At 47.4% G+C, this 17921-nt stretch overlaps 1 protein-coding gene across 1 annotated transcript in view; it reads left to right on the forward strand.

The window, feature by feature from the left end:
* Window positions 1–443: 443 nt before the first annotated feature.
* The window catches only part of LOC119386736 (phospholipid-transporting ATPase ABCA3-like), a 71745-nt gene continuing 54267 nt past the window's right edge, over window positions 444–17921 (forward strand). The window contains exons 1-5 of the mRNA XM_037654020.2: window positions 444–507; window positions 877–1333; window positions 3923–4362; window positions 13708–13833; window positions 17419–17664. Of these exons, the coding sequence (XP_037509948.2) occupies window positions 444–507; window positions 877–1333; window positions 3923–4362; window positions 13708–13833; window positions 17419–17664 (1333 nt within the window). The remainder of the gene's footprint in view (window positions 508–876; window positions 1334–3922; window positions 4363–13707; window positions 13834–17418; window positions 17665–17921) is intronic.

Consider the following 17921-nt stretch of genomic DNA (forward strand, 5'->3'; position numbering starts at 1 on the left):
GGAGACGAACAGCTTTGAGGCCCGTGTGCTTAGATTTAGGTGCACGTTAAAGAACCCCAGGTGGTCGAAATTTTCCGGAGCCCTGCACTACGGAGTCCCTCATAATCATATCCTGGTTTTGGGTCGTTAGAACCCAGATATTATTTTAAAGTACGCGTTGTACAGGCTTGCGTTTTCTTCGTACGCGAAACACTGACTTTGAAGAATAATTTTTGCAACATTCACCTGTATAACTCCTGTACACTTCTTTTTACGACGTTGTCCTTCATCGTGTCTCCTTCTTTGTCTGCTGATGGCAAAATTGACTAATTAAACCGAAGCGTACTTTTTCCATTTTCCGAGGAGAGGGGCACATTGCCTCGCCCGAGTCGGGAATTGGGGAGGGGTTAAAAACTGATCTAACGCAGTAGCGCAGGGAGCCACACAGACAGCGCAAGAGCAAGATGGGACACAACTCTGTGTACCCTCTTGCTCTTGCGCCGTCCGTGTGGTTATTTGCACTGCTGCGTTAGTTCGTTTTACCCCTACCAACTAGCCCATCAATATATCCTTTACGAATTACCTGTGCCTTGAGAGAGGGCCTCAAAATAAATTCGTCATTGTTATGATAAACGTTTGCAAATTAATAATCGTTCATTCCAGCAATACTACGGGTTCCAGAATGCTACACGTGTAAAACAAAATGAACTGTCCAGTTCGACTGCGAAGGGCACTGAGTGGCGGGGGTATCGGTTTTCACACTCACCCTCGACAGATGTGGGGGTGAGTTGAATGCGGTCCCACCTCTCTTCCCCTGTAAATGACACCATCGTAAATAATAAATAATAAAAAAATACTTTGAATGGCTGTTAAGCTAAAACTCTCGCCAATCCGCAGGCAATCAACACTCGTCTCTGAACGCCCACACAAACATCGCGACCTCCGCAAACGGCATTCAGCGGCTCCGCGCGCTGTTTCGTAAGCGGGCGCTGTACTGGACCCGCTCGCCGCTCACCATAATTCTCGGCTGGATTATCCCGGTGGTGCTTTTCTACTTGTCTTGCTTTGGATTCGGCCTGCCCAAGAGTCACCGTAGTAACTCAGCCGCGAGCGCGGGCCTACCCGAGACGGTGGAGCTGCGCAGCAGCGTCCACTTTGGGGCCGCCCGCTGTTTCGTGGAAGAGGCAGCCGCGCCGAACAAATTCTCGCAGAACTTCGAGGCCCTAGCCGTGAGCGAGGGCGCCACCATCGATAAGCTGAAGAAGGCCAAGATACAGCTGCTGGAATTCGCACGCAAGGACTTCGTCAAGTACTACACTTACTACGCCTATGGGGTCAGCTCCAATGCCACCACGTAAGTTTCAAAGCCATTGAAACGGCGGAAGTATAAAGAGAAGTCGCAGCTCCGCCGCAAGCGCAAAGCAATGATTGCGATTGCAACGAATTGGAAGGTTATATCAAGAAGTCTAGCAACTCTCACTCCTTTAGCAAACGCGGTCACTGCAGCGAGCGAAGTGGCATTCGTGCTTTCTATGGCTTCAACGCAAAGAAAACGGCACGTAGGGCTAGTTGGTTGGGATTCATTATTTCACTCGTTTACAGCGCAACACACGAGGACAATAGAAGGAAAACGGACAACTCGGCACTGACTCGCAACTCATATTTTATTGAAAAAAAGGTGAAACATATATGTAAGTGCATTCAACTTGGCATGCGCAGAACAAGAGATGCATCAAGGAAGCGTAGTAAAAAATTGAGATAATCAACAGTGGCACAGGTAACCAAATTTTTTCTCATGCAGTACGACTGATGGTTCACTTATACACGTGCCATCCCTAATCGTTATATGGTAGGCCTTAGCGATTTCTCTTGTCAATTGGTTAGGATGCTTAAAAATGACGGTGGTCTTGTTAAAAAAGGGATAAACCGCATGACCTGCAATGCTCCGGTAGATGAAGACGCGTGACCCCTTGGAGTGACAACTCATGTTCGCTTAGTCGAACGTTGACACATCGTTTCGTTTGTCCCACGTACTCTCTGCCGCAAGATAGCGGAATGAGATACACAACCTGTTTCACACATGCGACGCACTTGTTCCTATGACTGATATATGCACTTTCCCCTTACTGCCTTATCCTTCAGCGCTTTATCAACAATCGGGCAAATGCGACCTATCTTATGTTTAGCGGAAAAAAGAACATCGACGCCGTACCTGGAGCCTACGTTTTTAAGCCATATCAAGTTGAATGCTCATGTCAAGTTGAATGCATCTTAGTACATATATGATTCACCTTTTTTCAATAAAATATCAGTTGCGAGTCAGCGCCGTGTTGTCCGTTTTCCTTCAACTGTCCTCCTGTGTGTTGCGCTGTAACCGAGTGAAAAAATAAGATTCTTCAACGCAAATTTTGCGATGAGAGCACAACACGCACAAAGCTACGAGCCATCTGTTGAACCCCCCCCCCTTTAGAGATGAGCGCGCGAGCACAGGTGACCATGCGATGTAAGTCAATGTACGGACACCCTCCGGCTCCTATATCTACGCTGCGCGTTGAAAAGACGTGCGGGGCGACGCCCTTTGGAGATTTGCGCCATCTCGCGGGTGATAGGGAACAAGCATCTGCCACGCCGAAGCAGATCCGAGATGTGCGTATCACCAACGGTAATTGGTGTATATAAATGCCGTTAGTAGGTAGCAGTATGAGTGCATTTGTGGCCGAGTGGTTTAACGCATTGCGCCGCGGAGTGAGGGGTCGCGTGTTCGAATCGGTCGCGTGCTTCAGAACGACTTTCTTCAGAACTACTTTTCTTTGTGGCTTGTGTATGTATGTATATAAACAGAACATGACGATGGCAGAAGCGCACCGAGAGCTTCTGTGTAATTGCTATCGCAACAGACAGTCCTGGTGTGGAATGCAGTGTAAGACAATGTCCCCATGGGCCTTTTCCGCGCGCAATCTGTAACGTGGCACAGCGTCCAATTTCCTACGAGAAATATGGGTCCATCCCGAAGGTCACCAGGACGTTTCATTAGGTCACCTGACTTTAGCTAGCGTGTTTACGTCCATACTACCTGCATTTCTTAGTAGATTGAACACAGCGTGTGTTGGCTGCCTGGTTTACCGACGCTGACACTGTCTTCATTTATTGCACTATCCATTGATTGAGTGGTCTACCTTTCTTTTTTCTCCCCTTACAAATGCAAAGACCACACGAAGTTACATATATCCCGACTTTTTCCTATTTACGGTTATGCGATATAGCGACAACGACAGGAATATTCTGAAGACTAACGTAACTTGTTATTTGGACTAAAGTCATACCTAAAGATAGGAGCGTGTTGCCATTCAGAATTAATTACACCGTTCGCGTCAACCCTGCAATCAATTTAGCGTGTCAAAATAAAGTGGCAACATTCGGCCACTGCGTGAGACTTTTGGTTTTTCTAATAAATTCGTTCTGATGACAGGGAACGCTTTTATTCGCAACTCCGTGCAGGCATCGGCAACTGGCGAAATCTCTTAAGAGAAGCTCCCATGAGGTAAATATTTCGGTGGTGGCGGTGTAATTCGCGAAAAGCCTGGCTCCAGCAAGTGTACACAAATAGGCCCTCCAAGTTGCGCCGGTAAGATGAGTACTTTTACCCACCGTTTTCCAATAACTGCAGCTCTCTCGATCGTGCTCTTGTCGGTGATCAGTCGCTTTCTGATAAGGAAATGTTATCTGATATGGAAATGTATGATATGGAGATGATCGACAGAATATCAAATATTGGAAAACGGTGCATACAAATACGCATGGGACCGGCACATATTTTAGAGCCGCATTTGTGTGCGCTCGCGGGGCCCGGTTGTTTTTTCGCTGTCACACTTACAACGCCGACTACAGTTGCGAGGTAATACAAGATTCGTTTGAAAAACACCCGCATTCTCTTTTGACGCAGGATCGAGGGCTGGTACAACCCAGCCAGCAGCGTTTCGGCAAACGTGCTTCTCAACCTGATTAACACGGCACTGTTACGCACCCTCTCCAACTCTCCCAAGGCCCGAATCACCGCCACTGCGCCATTCTACCGCATTAAGGCGCCTAGCGACGTCGAAACTTCCGAGGACGGGAAACCGTCGTCCTCGTCCGTTGCGGTTTTCTGGATTCTCCTACCGCAAGCCATCCTCGGTCTAACCGTGTCCACCATGGCCGTCTTCCCCGTCACCGAAAAGACCTGCGGTGCGCTTGAACTGCAGCTCATGACGGGCGTGTCGGGCCCGCTGTACGTGTGCTCGCACTTCCTGTTCGACCTACTCGCGCAATACCTGCTGCCTTTCGGTGCCTCGTTCACCATGTACGCGTTCGGGTACGAGACAGATATGAGCTTCATCGGTTTCGGTGAGTACTTGGTTAAAATTGCTGAATACTGGGAGACGTAAAAATTCATACTCAAACTGAATTAAAAGGGCGCGAAAGAGAGGATGTCAGCCACTTCTCGTCCTTTATTTTTCGCGCCCTTCAGTTCCGATATCAATTTTGCCACCGAAAGTTTGATATCAATCCAGGGCTGGGCAGTATCACGATACAAGAGTATCCCGTTAGTATTTCAGAAGTACTATTGTGATGAGTAAAGGAGGGGCACGAGGCACGTGCCGAACGTGGAAGCGCGGCAACGGTGCGCGAGAAGAAAAGTCACCCGATGGCACGCGCACCAGCCACGCCGACGCAGAGGATTGGCCAGATAGGGGCTCGTGGCATGCGACCCGAGCAGTAATGGTGAACGACGAAGGATGATCGTGGCACTGGGCTGTGGGGCACCGGACGGAGAAGATCGAGGAAGGAGCAAGCGTCGCACTCGCGGCGAAAGCGGCTGGTACTCGGTTCTGGAGGTGGCGGAACGCAAGGCCCGGGGAGTGGCCGTCGACCTTGGAAGGCTCCAAGCGAGGCTGCCCGGACCGTCGCCCCTCACTACAGCAGTTCCGGGATCGTCAGCAGCCCTTCTATTCTCGGCAGGACGGCTGCCGACCACAGTTCAGGCAACGAGACGCTCGTCACCTGTGGAGTCCCGAAGCAAGGGACCAAGGCCCAGTTAGGCCTAACCTCGACGGACCGAGGACGGAGTAGACTACGGAGGACACACGCGACGAGAACAAGCGGTAGGCTGGACGAGGGCGACCGACGATGAACTTCGAGGACTACTGAGGACGTCGGCGACGGCCTCGACGAGGAATTGACGCGACGGGAACTTCGAGTCGTCGCGACGTACTGTAAGAACATTCTCGTCTCGTACCGCGAGGCCCATAGTGGCCAGACTGAGTTGGAACCTTAGCTAAGCCTAGCTAGTTGCAGTTCTAGATATGAACTGAGACTTTTGGAAAATGTAAATAGGCTTTTGTTTGTATTATTCAGTGTTTGTAACGCGTTTTCCTGTGATCCCTTTGCTCATTTTAAACTTTGTTGTTTTTGCCCGTCCTACCACGGTCTCCTGTGCACGTCTCACTCTCTCCCGATCCGTTTTTGCCAGCACCCCCGAGATAACACGTGACAAATAATTGGCGAGCCTGCCAGGATATAATCCTGCCCAGTCACTGATTCTCGTGTGGTGCGAAGATGGATTGGGAGAAGTTGGCGGCCGTGGCCAAGGATTGGGCATGAGCAAAGAGGAGACGCTGAAGTTTTTCGAGAATGCGGAGCGAGTTGAAAAGGAGAGAGCACGCGAAGCACAGGAGAGAGCGCGCGAGGACCATGCACGAGCGCGCGAGCAGCATGAACATACGCTCGCAGAGCAAAAAATAGAAAAAGAAATTTTGGAACTTAAGGTGCGTTTGGCACTAGCGAACGAAGCATCGCGAGACGATGCAAATGTAGGTAGTGGCCCATCGACAGCGTCGGCCAATTCGCCATCTACCGGACGAAAGCCTGTCTGCCCTCGTAAACTAATGGCACCCTTTGATGAGCGAAGGGACGACCTGGATGCGTACTTGCATCGCTTTGAGAGGATCGCGATAGGGCAGGGCTGGGAGAGGGGTGAGTGGGCCAATGCTCTGAGCCTTTGTCTCGCGGGAGAAGCACTGAGTGTGTATGGCCGCATGCCAGCAACAGAGTCATTAGACTATGACTTGGTAAAGAAAACTTTATTGGAAAGATTCCGGCTGACCGCCGAAGGGTTTCGTGAAAAATTCCGGTCGTGCAAGCCGGAGAATTCAGAGACTGGCAAGCAGTTTGTCTGTCGACTGTCGAACTACTTTGATCGATGGATGGAACTGTCAGAGACAGCTAAAACTTACGAAGGCGTCCGCGACAAGGTAGTTGGAGAGCAATTCCTCAACCGGTGCAGTGGCAAGTTGGCCGTATTCTTGAAAGAAAGAAAGGTGGGCACGGTAGAGGAAATGGCAAGGCAGGCCGACCAGTTCATGGAGGCGCAAGGACTGAGAAATCTTGGAAAGGGGGTCGGTGAAAATACTACGGTAGCGGAGGAAGAGGCTAGAGAACAGGTCCCAAGGAGCAACTTCAGGGCACAACAGCGATGTTTCTTGTGCAATCGGTCGGGACATATTGCCATCAATTGTCGTACAGAGATTAGCCACAATCAAAAGACAGTGACGTGCTCCAAATGCCAAAAAAGAGGACACAGACCAGAAGATTGTAAGATGAATTCAGCGGAAAAGATTGCCTGTGTAATGAGTGCCAGGGAAGGACAGATCGAAAAAGACATGCCGGTAGTTGAAGGAGAGGTACAAGGGCGTAAGGCGACGGTGTTGAGAGATACGGGTGCTAATACGGTATTAGTAAGTAGTAGTTTAGTGGCACCCGAGAACATGACAGGACAGGTGAAGCCGGTGATGTTTGTAGATAGGACAATCAAATATATGCCTGAAGCAAGGATACGAATATCTACCTTTTTATACAGGGCTAGTGACAGCGAAGTGCGTTGAGGATCCGCTGTACGACTTGGTAGTGGGAAATGTACCTTGTGTGAAAAGGGCGGAGAAAAGCCTAGACGTGAGAAAGGACTCTGTGCGTGCAGAAGAGGCGCAAGAAGGTGCCGAAAGAGCAGCAGTGGTAGAAACCAGGGCAGAGAATAAGAGAGATAAGTGTCTGGAACCACTGCAGGCCGCGGCCATTAATCAGTTAGATATCACAGTGGAGAAGTTCAAGGAATTGCAGGAGAAGGATCCATCGATTCGAGCGTGCGAGGGGAAATTAGAAGAGATTATAAAAAGGAAGAAGAGTAAAACGGTAGCACAATTTGTGAAACAGAACGGGCTGGTGTATCGCAAGTGTGTATTTAGCTCGGGTAAAGAAGTCATGCAGCTGATGGTGCCGGAGGAATTGAAGAGTACGGTGTTAAAACTGGGGCATGATAGTATAAGGGCCGGTCACCAGGGAATGAAAAACACTTTCGACAAGATCACAGAGGAATTCTTTTGGATAGGTGTGTGGAGCGATGTGAGAAGATACGTCAAGTCATGCGAGGTATGCCAAAGAACAATGGTTAAAAAGCAAGATAGGAAGGAGGCTGAAAAGGCAGAAAACAAAGAGAGTGCTACGGTGTGCATGGCAATTCCTGAGCCGAATGAGGAGGAAGTACCGACTTATAGGGTGAAGAAGCGCAGATTAAGCAAGTGGCATTGGATTGGTGCCTGCTCTAGGAGAAAATAGATTTTTGAGCAGTGGAGTAAGCCTTAAACAGATTGACTGAGGACTATGTAGAGTAGAGTTTGATTGTAAGTGAATTTATGAATATTTTCGATGAGTGAGTGTGTTGCATTGTGAGTAGTTACATCTGTGTGTGTAGCTATATAGTTTTTCGCACGAGGAACTGCTGGACATTGTAATGGGTTCAGTGTAGTGTTGTGACGTGTTCACGAAAGTGCGTGGTGAGGACAAGCGTGCAGTGAAAGTAGATGGGAACAGAGGAGAAGAGGATGCAAGTTGTAAGTTTAAGACAACATCTGAAGAGCAGAGGGCCGTAACCCCGAGGGGGAAAGAAGCAGTTTTTTGGGAAAAAACTCTTGAAAGAGGGGCCCAATGTGATGAGTAAAGGAGGGGCACGAGGCACGTGCCGAACGTGGAAGCGCGGCAACGGTGCGCGAGAAGAAAAGTCACCCGATGGCACGCGCACCAGCCACGTCGACGCAGAGGATTGGCCAGATAGGGGCTCGTGGCATGCGACCCGAGCCGTAATGGTGAACGACGAAGGATGATCGTGGCACTGGGCTGTGGGGCACCGGACGGAGAAGATCGAGGAAGGAGCAAGCGTCGCACTCGCGGCGAAAGCGGCTGGTACTCGGTTCTGGAGGTGGCGGAACGCAAGGCCCGGGGAGTGGCCGTCGACCTTGGAAGGCTCCAAGCGAGGCTGCCCGGACCGTCGCCCCTCACTACAGCAGTTCCGGGATCGTCAGCAGCCCTTCTCTTCTCGGCAGGACGGCTGCCGACCACAGTTCAGGCAACGAGACGCCCGTCACCTGTGGAGTCCCGAAGCAAGGGACCAAGGCCCAGTTAGGCCTAACCTCGACGGACCGAGGACGGAGTAGACTACGGAGGACACACGCGACGAGAACAAGCGGTAGGCTGGACGAGGGCGACCGACGATGAACTTCGAGGACTACTGAGGACGTCGGCGACGGCCTCGACGAGGGATTGACGCGACGGGAACTTCGAGTCGTCGCGACGTGCTGTAAGAACATTCTCGTCTCGTACCGCGAGGCCCATAGTGGCCAGACTGAGTTGGAACCTTAGCTAAGCCTAGCTAGTTGCAGTTCTAGATATGAACTGAGACTTTTGGAAAATGTAAATAGGCTTTTGTTTGTATTATTCAGTGTTTGTAACGCGTTTTCCTGTGATCCCTTTGCTCATTATAAACTTTGTTGTTTTTGCCCGTCCTACCACGGTCTCCTGTGCACGTCTCACTCTCTCCCGATCCGTTTTTGCCAGCACCCCCGAGATAACACGTGACAACTATTGAGTATCTGTATTTCTGTATCGAGATACATTTGAAAGAATACAGCATATCCACGGGTGAATGATGAAGAGCTTGGGCGAAGCTCCTGAAGCAATCATGGTTACACCGTGATACGTTCAGTGGTTTCGCCCAGCAGTAATCAAAGTGCAGTAATCAAAGCGATCCGCCGCTTTGATTACTGCACTCCATCTATCGTGCAGGGTGCCGCTGCTTATAAATGCGAAGCATTTCTTAGCGAACTTCTGCGAGTTTCAGCGTATCTATCTATCTATCTATCTATCTATCTATCTATCTATCTATCTATCTATCTATCTATCTATCTATCTATCTATCTATCTATCTATCTATCTATCTATCTATCTATCTATCTATCTATCTATCTATCTATCTATCTATCTATCTATCTATCTATCTATCTATCTATCTATCTATCTATCTATCTATCTATCTATCTATCTATCTATCTAGCCGCCTACGACTTTGTGCTCTCCTGGCCGTTTCGTTAATCGGATGTATACCAAAACTGGTATGGAATAACATGACCATATTGCGAACATAAATGACAGGTATAACATGAAAATCATGACATGCATATCATGAACAGCATGATTTAGATTCCACGGCCTTGGGGCTTTTGCGGCCATTCCGTTAATTTCATATATACCAAAACTGGTATGACGTGACAAGAGTTCATGGCGAACATAATGACAGGTCCTAACGTGCAAATCATGACACGCATGTCATGTGCGGCATGATTTACATGACATGGTCTCGGGGCGCTCGCGGCCGTTTAAATGAATGGATATATACGAAAACTGGTATGACAAGACATTTCGACATGACGAACATAACTGACACGTGGTAACATGAAACTCATGACACGCGTGTCATGCACGTCATGATTTACATGCCACGCTCATGACGCACTCGCGGCCGTTTCGCTAGGTTGATATACACCAAAATTGGTATCGCGCGATGTGACTGTATGAAGAACATGAATAACAGGTGGTAAGATGAAAACCATGACATGCATGTCATGTATGTCATGATATACACACCACGCTCATGGTGCATTCGCGGCCGTTTCGCGGGATTGATATACCCCAAAATTGGTATTGCACGACGAGACTGTATGACGAACGCAAATTAGAGGTGGTAACATGAAAATCATGACATGCGTGTCATGTACGACATGATTTACATGGCACGCTCATGGTGCGCTCGGGGCCGTTTCGCTAGATTTATATGCACCAAAATTGGTATTGCGCGATGTGACTGTATCAAGAACATGAATAACAGGTGGTAACATGAAAACCATGACATGCATGTCATGATTTACATGCCACGCTCATGGTGCATTCGCGGGCGTTTCACTAGCTTGATATACGCCAGAATTGGTTTTGCGCGACGCGCCTGTATGACGAACGTAAATGAGAGGTGGTAACATGAAAATCTTGACAGGTAAGTCATGTGTGACATGATTTACATGCCACGCTCATGATGCGCTCGCGGCCGTTTCGCTCGCTTGATATACACCAAAATTGGTATTGTGCGATGTGACTGTATGACGAACATAAATGACAGGTCCTAACATGCGAATTATGTATGTCATGTACAGTATGATATACATGACACTGTTATGGTGCGCTTCCGGCCGTTTAGATAAGCGGATATATACCAAAATTGGTATGGCATGACAGGAGTGCGTGATGAACATAAATGACCGGTCATGCAGTTTATATACCAGAATATACGTTTCATTGGCATGGTATATACCACATTGTGCATGCACGCGTGTATGGCAAACATGCGATATATGGTGAACTAGATGTCATGGCATGAATTATTTCATTTGGCTCAAAAATAAACAAAGCGATGTGTGCAGCTCTTTGCTGGCTGCTTCGCATTACATCGATTCCCACAGTGCGTGGGATCTGCCGGATTTTTTTTTCCTTTTTTTTCTTTTCTTTTCTTTTTTTTTCTTTCTTGCACACATTGCATACGGATGGATGGATGGATGGATGCTATGAGCGTCCCCTTAATAACGGGGCGGTGACATGTCTGCCACCAGGCTCGCAGGAGAAAAAAAAAAGAAAGAAAAAAAAAACTTCCTTGTTTCATGTTGTCGTAATGCCTTATCTACATTGAGTAAATCTATGTTATTATACCAAAAAATATAAATTCACGGTCCATCTCTCTGCCTTTTAAGGCAGAATGACCTTTTTTTCCCCCAATTATTTATTTTTGTACTTTATCTCTACTTTTCTGCCACCAATACTCTAACCGTCTCTTACTTATTTCTATCGCGGACGTGTTCAGCTTTACATTGTTGTCCCTAAAACCCAAGGCTTCATGTAGACTCGTGCCCACACGTATACCTGGGTGAATATCGCCACATTCAATCAGTACATGTTCCATCGTTTCCTTAGTTCCCCCGCAGCATGTACATTGTTCTTCTTCGTTACTGAATCTCGCTTTATAACTACGCGTTCTAAGGCAGCCCGACCTTGCTTCAAACAGTAAAGCGCTTCCCCTTGAATTATCATGAAACCTTTCCCTCCTTATTTCGTTTTTTTTCCTTTTCGGTAGTTACTCAGAGCCGGCTTCTTTTCCATCGCTGTCATCCAATAAGTCCTCTCCGCCTCTCTGACCTTCCGCTTAATGCTCCTTGTTGTCATATCGCCCGCACTGCCAGCCGTATATTTACTGGTGAGCCTCCTAGTTCTTTTTCTCCACTGCGTGTCAACGCTTTTTCTATACAAATACCTGAAAACCTTCTCTGCCCATCTACTCTTCTTCATTTTCCTCAGCCTCTCTTCGAATCTCATTTTGCTCTGCGCTTCCCTCACTTCAAAGCCAGTCCATCCCATATCACCCTTTACCGCCTCATTTGTCGTCTTCCCGTGAGCGCCCAACGCGAGGCGGCCCACCGTCCTTTGATTTACATCCATTCCTGATTGCACCTCTGACTTCATGCACACCACTGAGTTCCCAAATGTAAGCCCCGGAACCATCACACAATTCCACAGCCCTCGAAGCACCTCGTACCTATTGTATCCCCATAAAGCTCTGTGCTTCATAATTGCAGCATTCCTCTTTCCCTTTGCTACCGATCCTTTCTCTTGTACCTCCATATATCTATCCCCCTCATTTACCCATACTCCGAGGTACTTGTACTCGCTTACCCTCAGTATTTTTTGGCCCTGTATTAAGACCGTGTGGTCTCCGTGATCATTGAATACCATCAATCCACATCTCTATGGGACAGCGCCATCTAATATATCGTCACCCAACTGCAGTTTGCATGCATCTCTATGGGACAGCGCCATCTATTGAATGATACGGGAGACGCGACGGCGGGGACACGCCGCATGGAGCGACGACCGACCAGGTGATGCTATAAGGAGCTTCGCCCCTGAAATGTACTTGTATCTCAGTAGTGAAATATCTTTACGATGTATCGATTGTGTCACGATGCTATTCAGGACACGGTTGTCTCGTTCGTAGGTCGGCGAACTCACTCATGAGTCGACTCACTCAGACACAAGTTCAGCCGTGAGTCTGATTCTGAGTGAGTCCGAGTGAGTAATATCGTGGTGAGTTTGGGTCCGAGTGAGTCTGGTTGAGGAATATTTTGGGGAGCCTGAGTTCGAGTGAGCTCGAAGGGAAAAATATTTTTCGTGAGTGAGTCTGAGTTAGCTCCACATTTTTTGTCACCCTATGATCTCGTTACATTGCTTTGTAACGCTTCGCGTGCGTTCATTTCTCAAAGTGGACAAAAAGATAACTTGCCGCCGGCAGGGACCGGCAGGGACCGATCCCTGCCGGCTGCAAGTTATCTTTTCGTCCACTTTACTTTCTTCACATTTATATCCTAATTACTACAAATATATTCCCTACACTTTCCTTGGCATTATTGTCTGTTAGTTCTTATTACTAATGTGTCTAACAAAGAAAAACGAGCCCTTAAAAGTCATCTTCTTTCCTAGAAGCATATTCTTAATAAATGAGAATATGAAAGCGTTTGTTTATCTAGGTTTTTGTTAGGAGGTGTGCTGCAATATCTTCTACGGGTATTCCCCTCTCCTTCGCCGCGACTGCAGCTGTAGTTGCCGCGGCAGTTCTTGGCGCCGGCCTCAGTAACGGTGGGGGAGGCCATGTGATTTCTGGAAAGCGGCTTTAGCGGGCGCCATCTGGGTTCGCTCATGCGCCAACCTTGCCGAGGAACGCTTTCGCGTTAGAAAGAGCTTGTACAAAACGTACGAATCGAACAGCTACAGGGCCTCGCAGTAATGATTGAGTGCGTGCTTTTACCCAGTGTCAAGCACACTTCTATTCTCCTCGTTTTGCAGTAACGTTCGCGTAGGCTTTGACTTTTCATTTGTGACATAGTATTCAGCGCACACTTTTCGTTTATCATGATTAGACGCCGTTCTTTCTCTCAGAGCTCATTTCTTCATTCGTTATTTTCTGCAGGAGTGCACCAAACTGGGCTGGTTGGTACTGTATGATTTAGACGGGAACAAACAGCGCTGGACACGGGACGGTGAATGAACGACAAACGCTGGACACAGGACGAAAGACGTCCCGTGTCCAGCGCTGTATGTGCCCGTCTTATTCGTTATTTTGCTTTGTCGTGGTCTAACTTTCGCCAACATTTAATTGTACATCAGAAGTCTTCGACACTGGACAGAATTTCTCGACATGTATGCCGGTCACTGACGCTAGGGATGACAGAGATGGACTGTCCACAATGTCCATGTATACCGTCTTTACAGTGGCGCTGTACCTGGTCCTGCTGTCATTTGCTCCGGTGGCAATATTCTGGCCATACCTGTTGTCCACTGTGCTCCAGACTCAAGGTGCCGCATTCACCGCTACTCTGGCGCTGTTCGTCATCGGAGGTACCGCGCTGTTTGCGTAAAAGTTCTCAGCAGCCCACAAACGCTGATTAATTTGCAGTCACAATTAGAATCGATTGGACTCTCGTCTGCACTTTGTGAACCTGGCTAGCATACTGCCGTACGGATGTGAACTCGTGCTGTCAATGCTCCCCTGCTGTTATTTGAAGAGAGACCAAACTCGGTTGTTATAGCGACAATGTTTCTTTTTTTTATTATATTGCGCAAACATGCTTTGCACTGCAGGTGCTCGTGGCTGAAAAATCCAAGTGTCAAACGAATAGGTGCACACTGTGGAATTCATATGTGAGCTGTTGCTGAGAGGTACCGCATTTTTTACCAGAGTGTACACGTTCTCCCAGTCAAATGACGTTTCAGAAGAATTTCAGTTCTGTATATACACTTTGCTAATAATGATTAGAGAAGCAGGTTTCGAGTAGATAAAACGAAATCATAAGAAACATAGGAAATGTTATCTATATTTAATCGATTTATTAGGTGCGAAGCATTTCTTTGGGAACCAAACGCACATTGACTGTTTCTCTCCCCCTCTATCTAGCCGCCTACGTGTGGGCGCTCTTATGGTGGCCTCCTTAACTTCGTATATACCAAATTTGCAGGCTGTAGTCAGAATTTTTTTTCGGGAGGAGTGGGGGGGGGGGAGGAGTTCAGTCCTATAATATGTATATTCGTGCGGTCGTTTGTATGTGTGTGTGCATACATACACATGCAAAATGGGAAAACTTTATGGAAGGAGGTTGAATCACCCCCCACCCCCTGGCTACATTAGTGCACAATTGACATAGAAAGGTACGATTATGTGACGAATATGACAGACCGGTCATAACACAAAAGAAATAGTATGCCTGTTACGCTCGTCATGAACCTCTTTCCCACGTTCACATGTGGCGCATACCCGCATACCACCGAGAGTGGTATGCGGGTATGCGCCACATGTGCTTCACGGGATATGTCAACCCAGGACAGCGAAAATAGACATTGAATAAAATTTGAAGGATGTTGAGCTTTGCTTTCAATAGTAGAACACGATAGCATAATCGGACCGTGTGCGTATTGCCTTCCCAATCGCTAGCGTGGCCTCGCTTCTCGGTGGAGCGAGAAGCGTGCCCCAAGGAAAGCCACAATGCGGACGCCCTCTATGCATGCGGTGCGACGAAACACGGCCACACGGCGGGGCGATGCCGTTTAAAAGCATGCTCGAGGGTCCTTTGCGCCATCTGGCGGGATAATAGTCAAGCCGCTGAAGAACCTCCGAGATGTGCGTACCACCAATGGTAAATGGTGTATATTAGAGGTGTGCGAATATTCGAACACTTTGAATATGGAATCGAATAGTGTCCTATTCGATTAGGTACTCGAGTCATTTTCGGATATTTTTCGAATGATAAGGACCATTGAAAAAATCTCAAAGAAGCAAAAATTTGTAACGGAGTGGCGTAAGGTTTCCTGTTTTGATCGTAGAATTACCAAGATGCATTCAGCCCAATGTTTTACGGAACTGTCGACGCTGTAATGATTACAGGATGAAGGCGTCTTTGCTTAAAACTCCAGTGTTGCCGAAACGACAGAGTAATCAATCCACTGTCTTCCTCATGACATTATATGATGATGTCGACTCTTAAAAATAGTTTCATATTTATATAAGGGTTTTATTTAAAGTATGTTGACAGAGTGCGACGTTGAATACTGTAGTTCACGAACGTCTACTGTAGGGCTCGTTGGTGGAGAATACACTCTAAACGTGGTAACCGATAAATGTGATTTTGTGCACCTATAGTAAGGGTTACATTAGCTTTGAGTGCAAAAATTGTAAACTTGGTAGCCCTTACTATTGGCGCACGAAATCACATTTATCGGTTACCAAGTTTAGAGTGTACTGCAATCGCTTCTGTATTTCAACCTGCAGTTACAAAATATTTCTAATGGTCTAGATGCTGTTGTATACGAGCTTGCGTCAGTTTATATTATTTATTTATTTATTTATTGATTTATTTATTATTTAAGAAACGCTTCACAGGCCCTGTCGGGCATTCGGCAAGAAGGGGCATTGTAACAATGAACAAAGTAGAAAAATGAAAACAACAGGAAAAGAAAAACCTAACACAACTGTACAGTGGCTGAGCAAATGGCAGCCAATGGAACAGTGGTTCAGGATACGTTTTCATAACAGTTGACAAACGTAAGGAAATTTAGGAAAAGGCGTTCGCAGACGTTCACGAAACTGCGGTATTCATAAACGTGGTATTTTTTTGTCGGTTAAAAGTAATCATAATGTTCCTTTGATAAAACTTATGAATAATTGTTTCAAATGAAATGGCGTGGAATTCTTCTGCTGTTTCAAAAATGCTTACATTATAACCATTCTAGGGCTGTGTAGAAAATGGTTTTCTTACTAGTATTCGAAAAATATTCGAATAGTATTCTTCTGGTATTGGTATTCGTATTCGATTCGATGTCACCGCTGTTTGATTCGTATTCAATTCGGTTCTCAAATTCACTATTCGCGCACCCCTAGGGTATATAAATGAATGGCCGTTAGTATGCTGGGGAATGTATGCGTGCTGGCCGAGCGGCTAAACGCATCGCGACATGAAGCGAGGTGCCGCAGGTTCAAATCCCCGGTCCCACACTAACCTAACATTTTCTAGGATGTCTTTATCTGCATCTACAACCAAAGACGCCGTCGCCTACACCGACGCCCGCACCAGAATTTCTGCGAAGTGAGCTCTTTAACGGTATCGCGATAAAACATTGTGACTTTGCGTGGTTTAGACAAAATAATACTTGTCTGTGATAGTTGGCAATCTTAATGTAAATCACAAGCGCTTGCGAATGTAGTTCTATCACTCAACAAGGTAGCTGTAGTCAAGTACTGTTCGTTCATGCAGGAATACGGCAACGAACGCTGCTTGCACTTCTTTTCGATAAAAGTGACGTCTATGCTGCAACGTGAGGGCTGGCGTTACGCCCGATAGTGTAGTCTTGGGACGCCAGTTGGTCAACGCGCCTGATAAGCCCACATTATGCCCACTACTAAAATTACACGAGACGTTGGTACACCTCCTAATACTTTCCTAGAGGTGTGCCAAAAGCAGCTCCTTGATGATGCTTCGCATGAAATTGATTCCCACAATGCGTAGGATCTGCCAGATCCTTTTTTCACAAACGTTTGCTTAACGTGCCGACTCGCGTCACTATCCGGCAGAACACCGAAAACGCAAAACCTATGTACACTCTAAAAAAAAGGTCAAAGGTCTCAAAGAGACCTTTGACCCTTTTCGGGGAGTCCTGACTTACCACGTATATGACTCTCTTTAAAGAGGCACGTCAACTTTCTTTGGAGATCATTGTGCTCTCTTCTGAGAATCGTATGACCCACAAGGGAGTTCTTAAATCTCATCTGCCCGCCAAACATTCTGCCCCCCTCCCCACCTCGCCCGCCTACTCGACTGGTCTTCGAATCTAGCCTGTTAAATTAGTGACCCGTGGTCATCTTGCCTTCGCGCTACATGCCCTGCCCATGACCATATATACCTAAGGTGTATCACCCGTTTCTTTTTGGTGCAGGACCAGTGGCCTGGGTGTTGTATTTTCTCGCGCTCGTCAAATTTTCGAGTCGCCGTCTGGTACGCGCAGCCTTCATGCTCGTGTCGCCACCGTTCGCTCTGGCCCAGGCCGCCATTACAGCCGTCATGGAGGGAAAAATTGGCTACTTCTGCGCCAAGCAAAGCGAGAAAAAGAGCCGTGCATGGGCCTCTGCGGTGACAAAGCAAAACCTACGTCGTGCAGCACGTGTTCAGACCTTTTTTCAGGGTGAGTTGGACCATGCCCGAAAACTATGCATGTTTATTGATCTGCTTTAAGGGTGGCGCCAGCACAGTAAGGCTAAAGCCTCAAGTGGCTCGCTGAGTGGTGACCTCGGGCGAAACACGGCAGGCGCAAAAATACTACGAAAGCCCACGTGAGCCTATGCGCACGAGCACTTCATTATATTTAGATACGATCAGTGCTTGCACCTCTCACCAGCATTCCTGTCAGGACAAATATATATCGCATTCGACCACGTTACG

Source organism: Rhipicephalus sanguineus, chromosome 3 (genome assembly GCF_013339695.2).
Source record: "Rhipicephalus sanguineus isolate Rsan-2018 chromosome 3, BIME_Rsan_1.4, whole genome shotgun sequence".
Classification (NCBI taxonomy): Eukaryota; Metazoa; Arthropoda; class Arachnida; order Ixodida; family Ixodidae; genus Rhipicephalus; species Rhipicephalus sanguineus.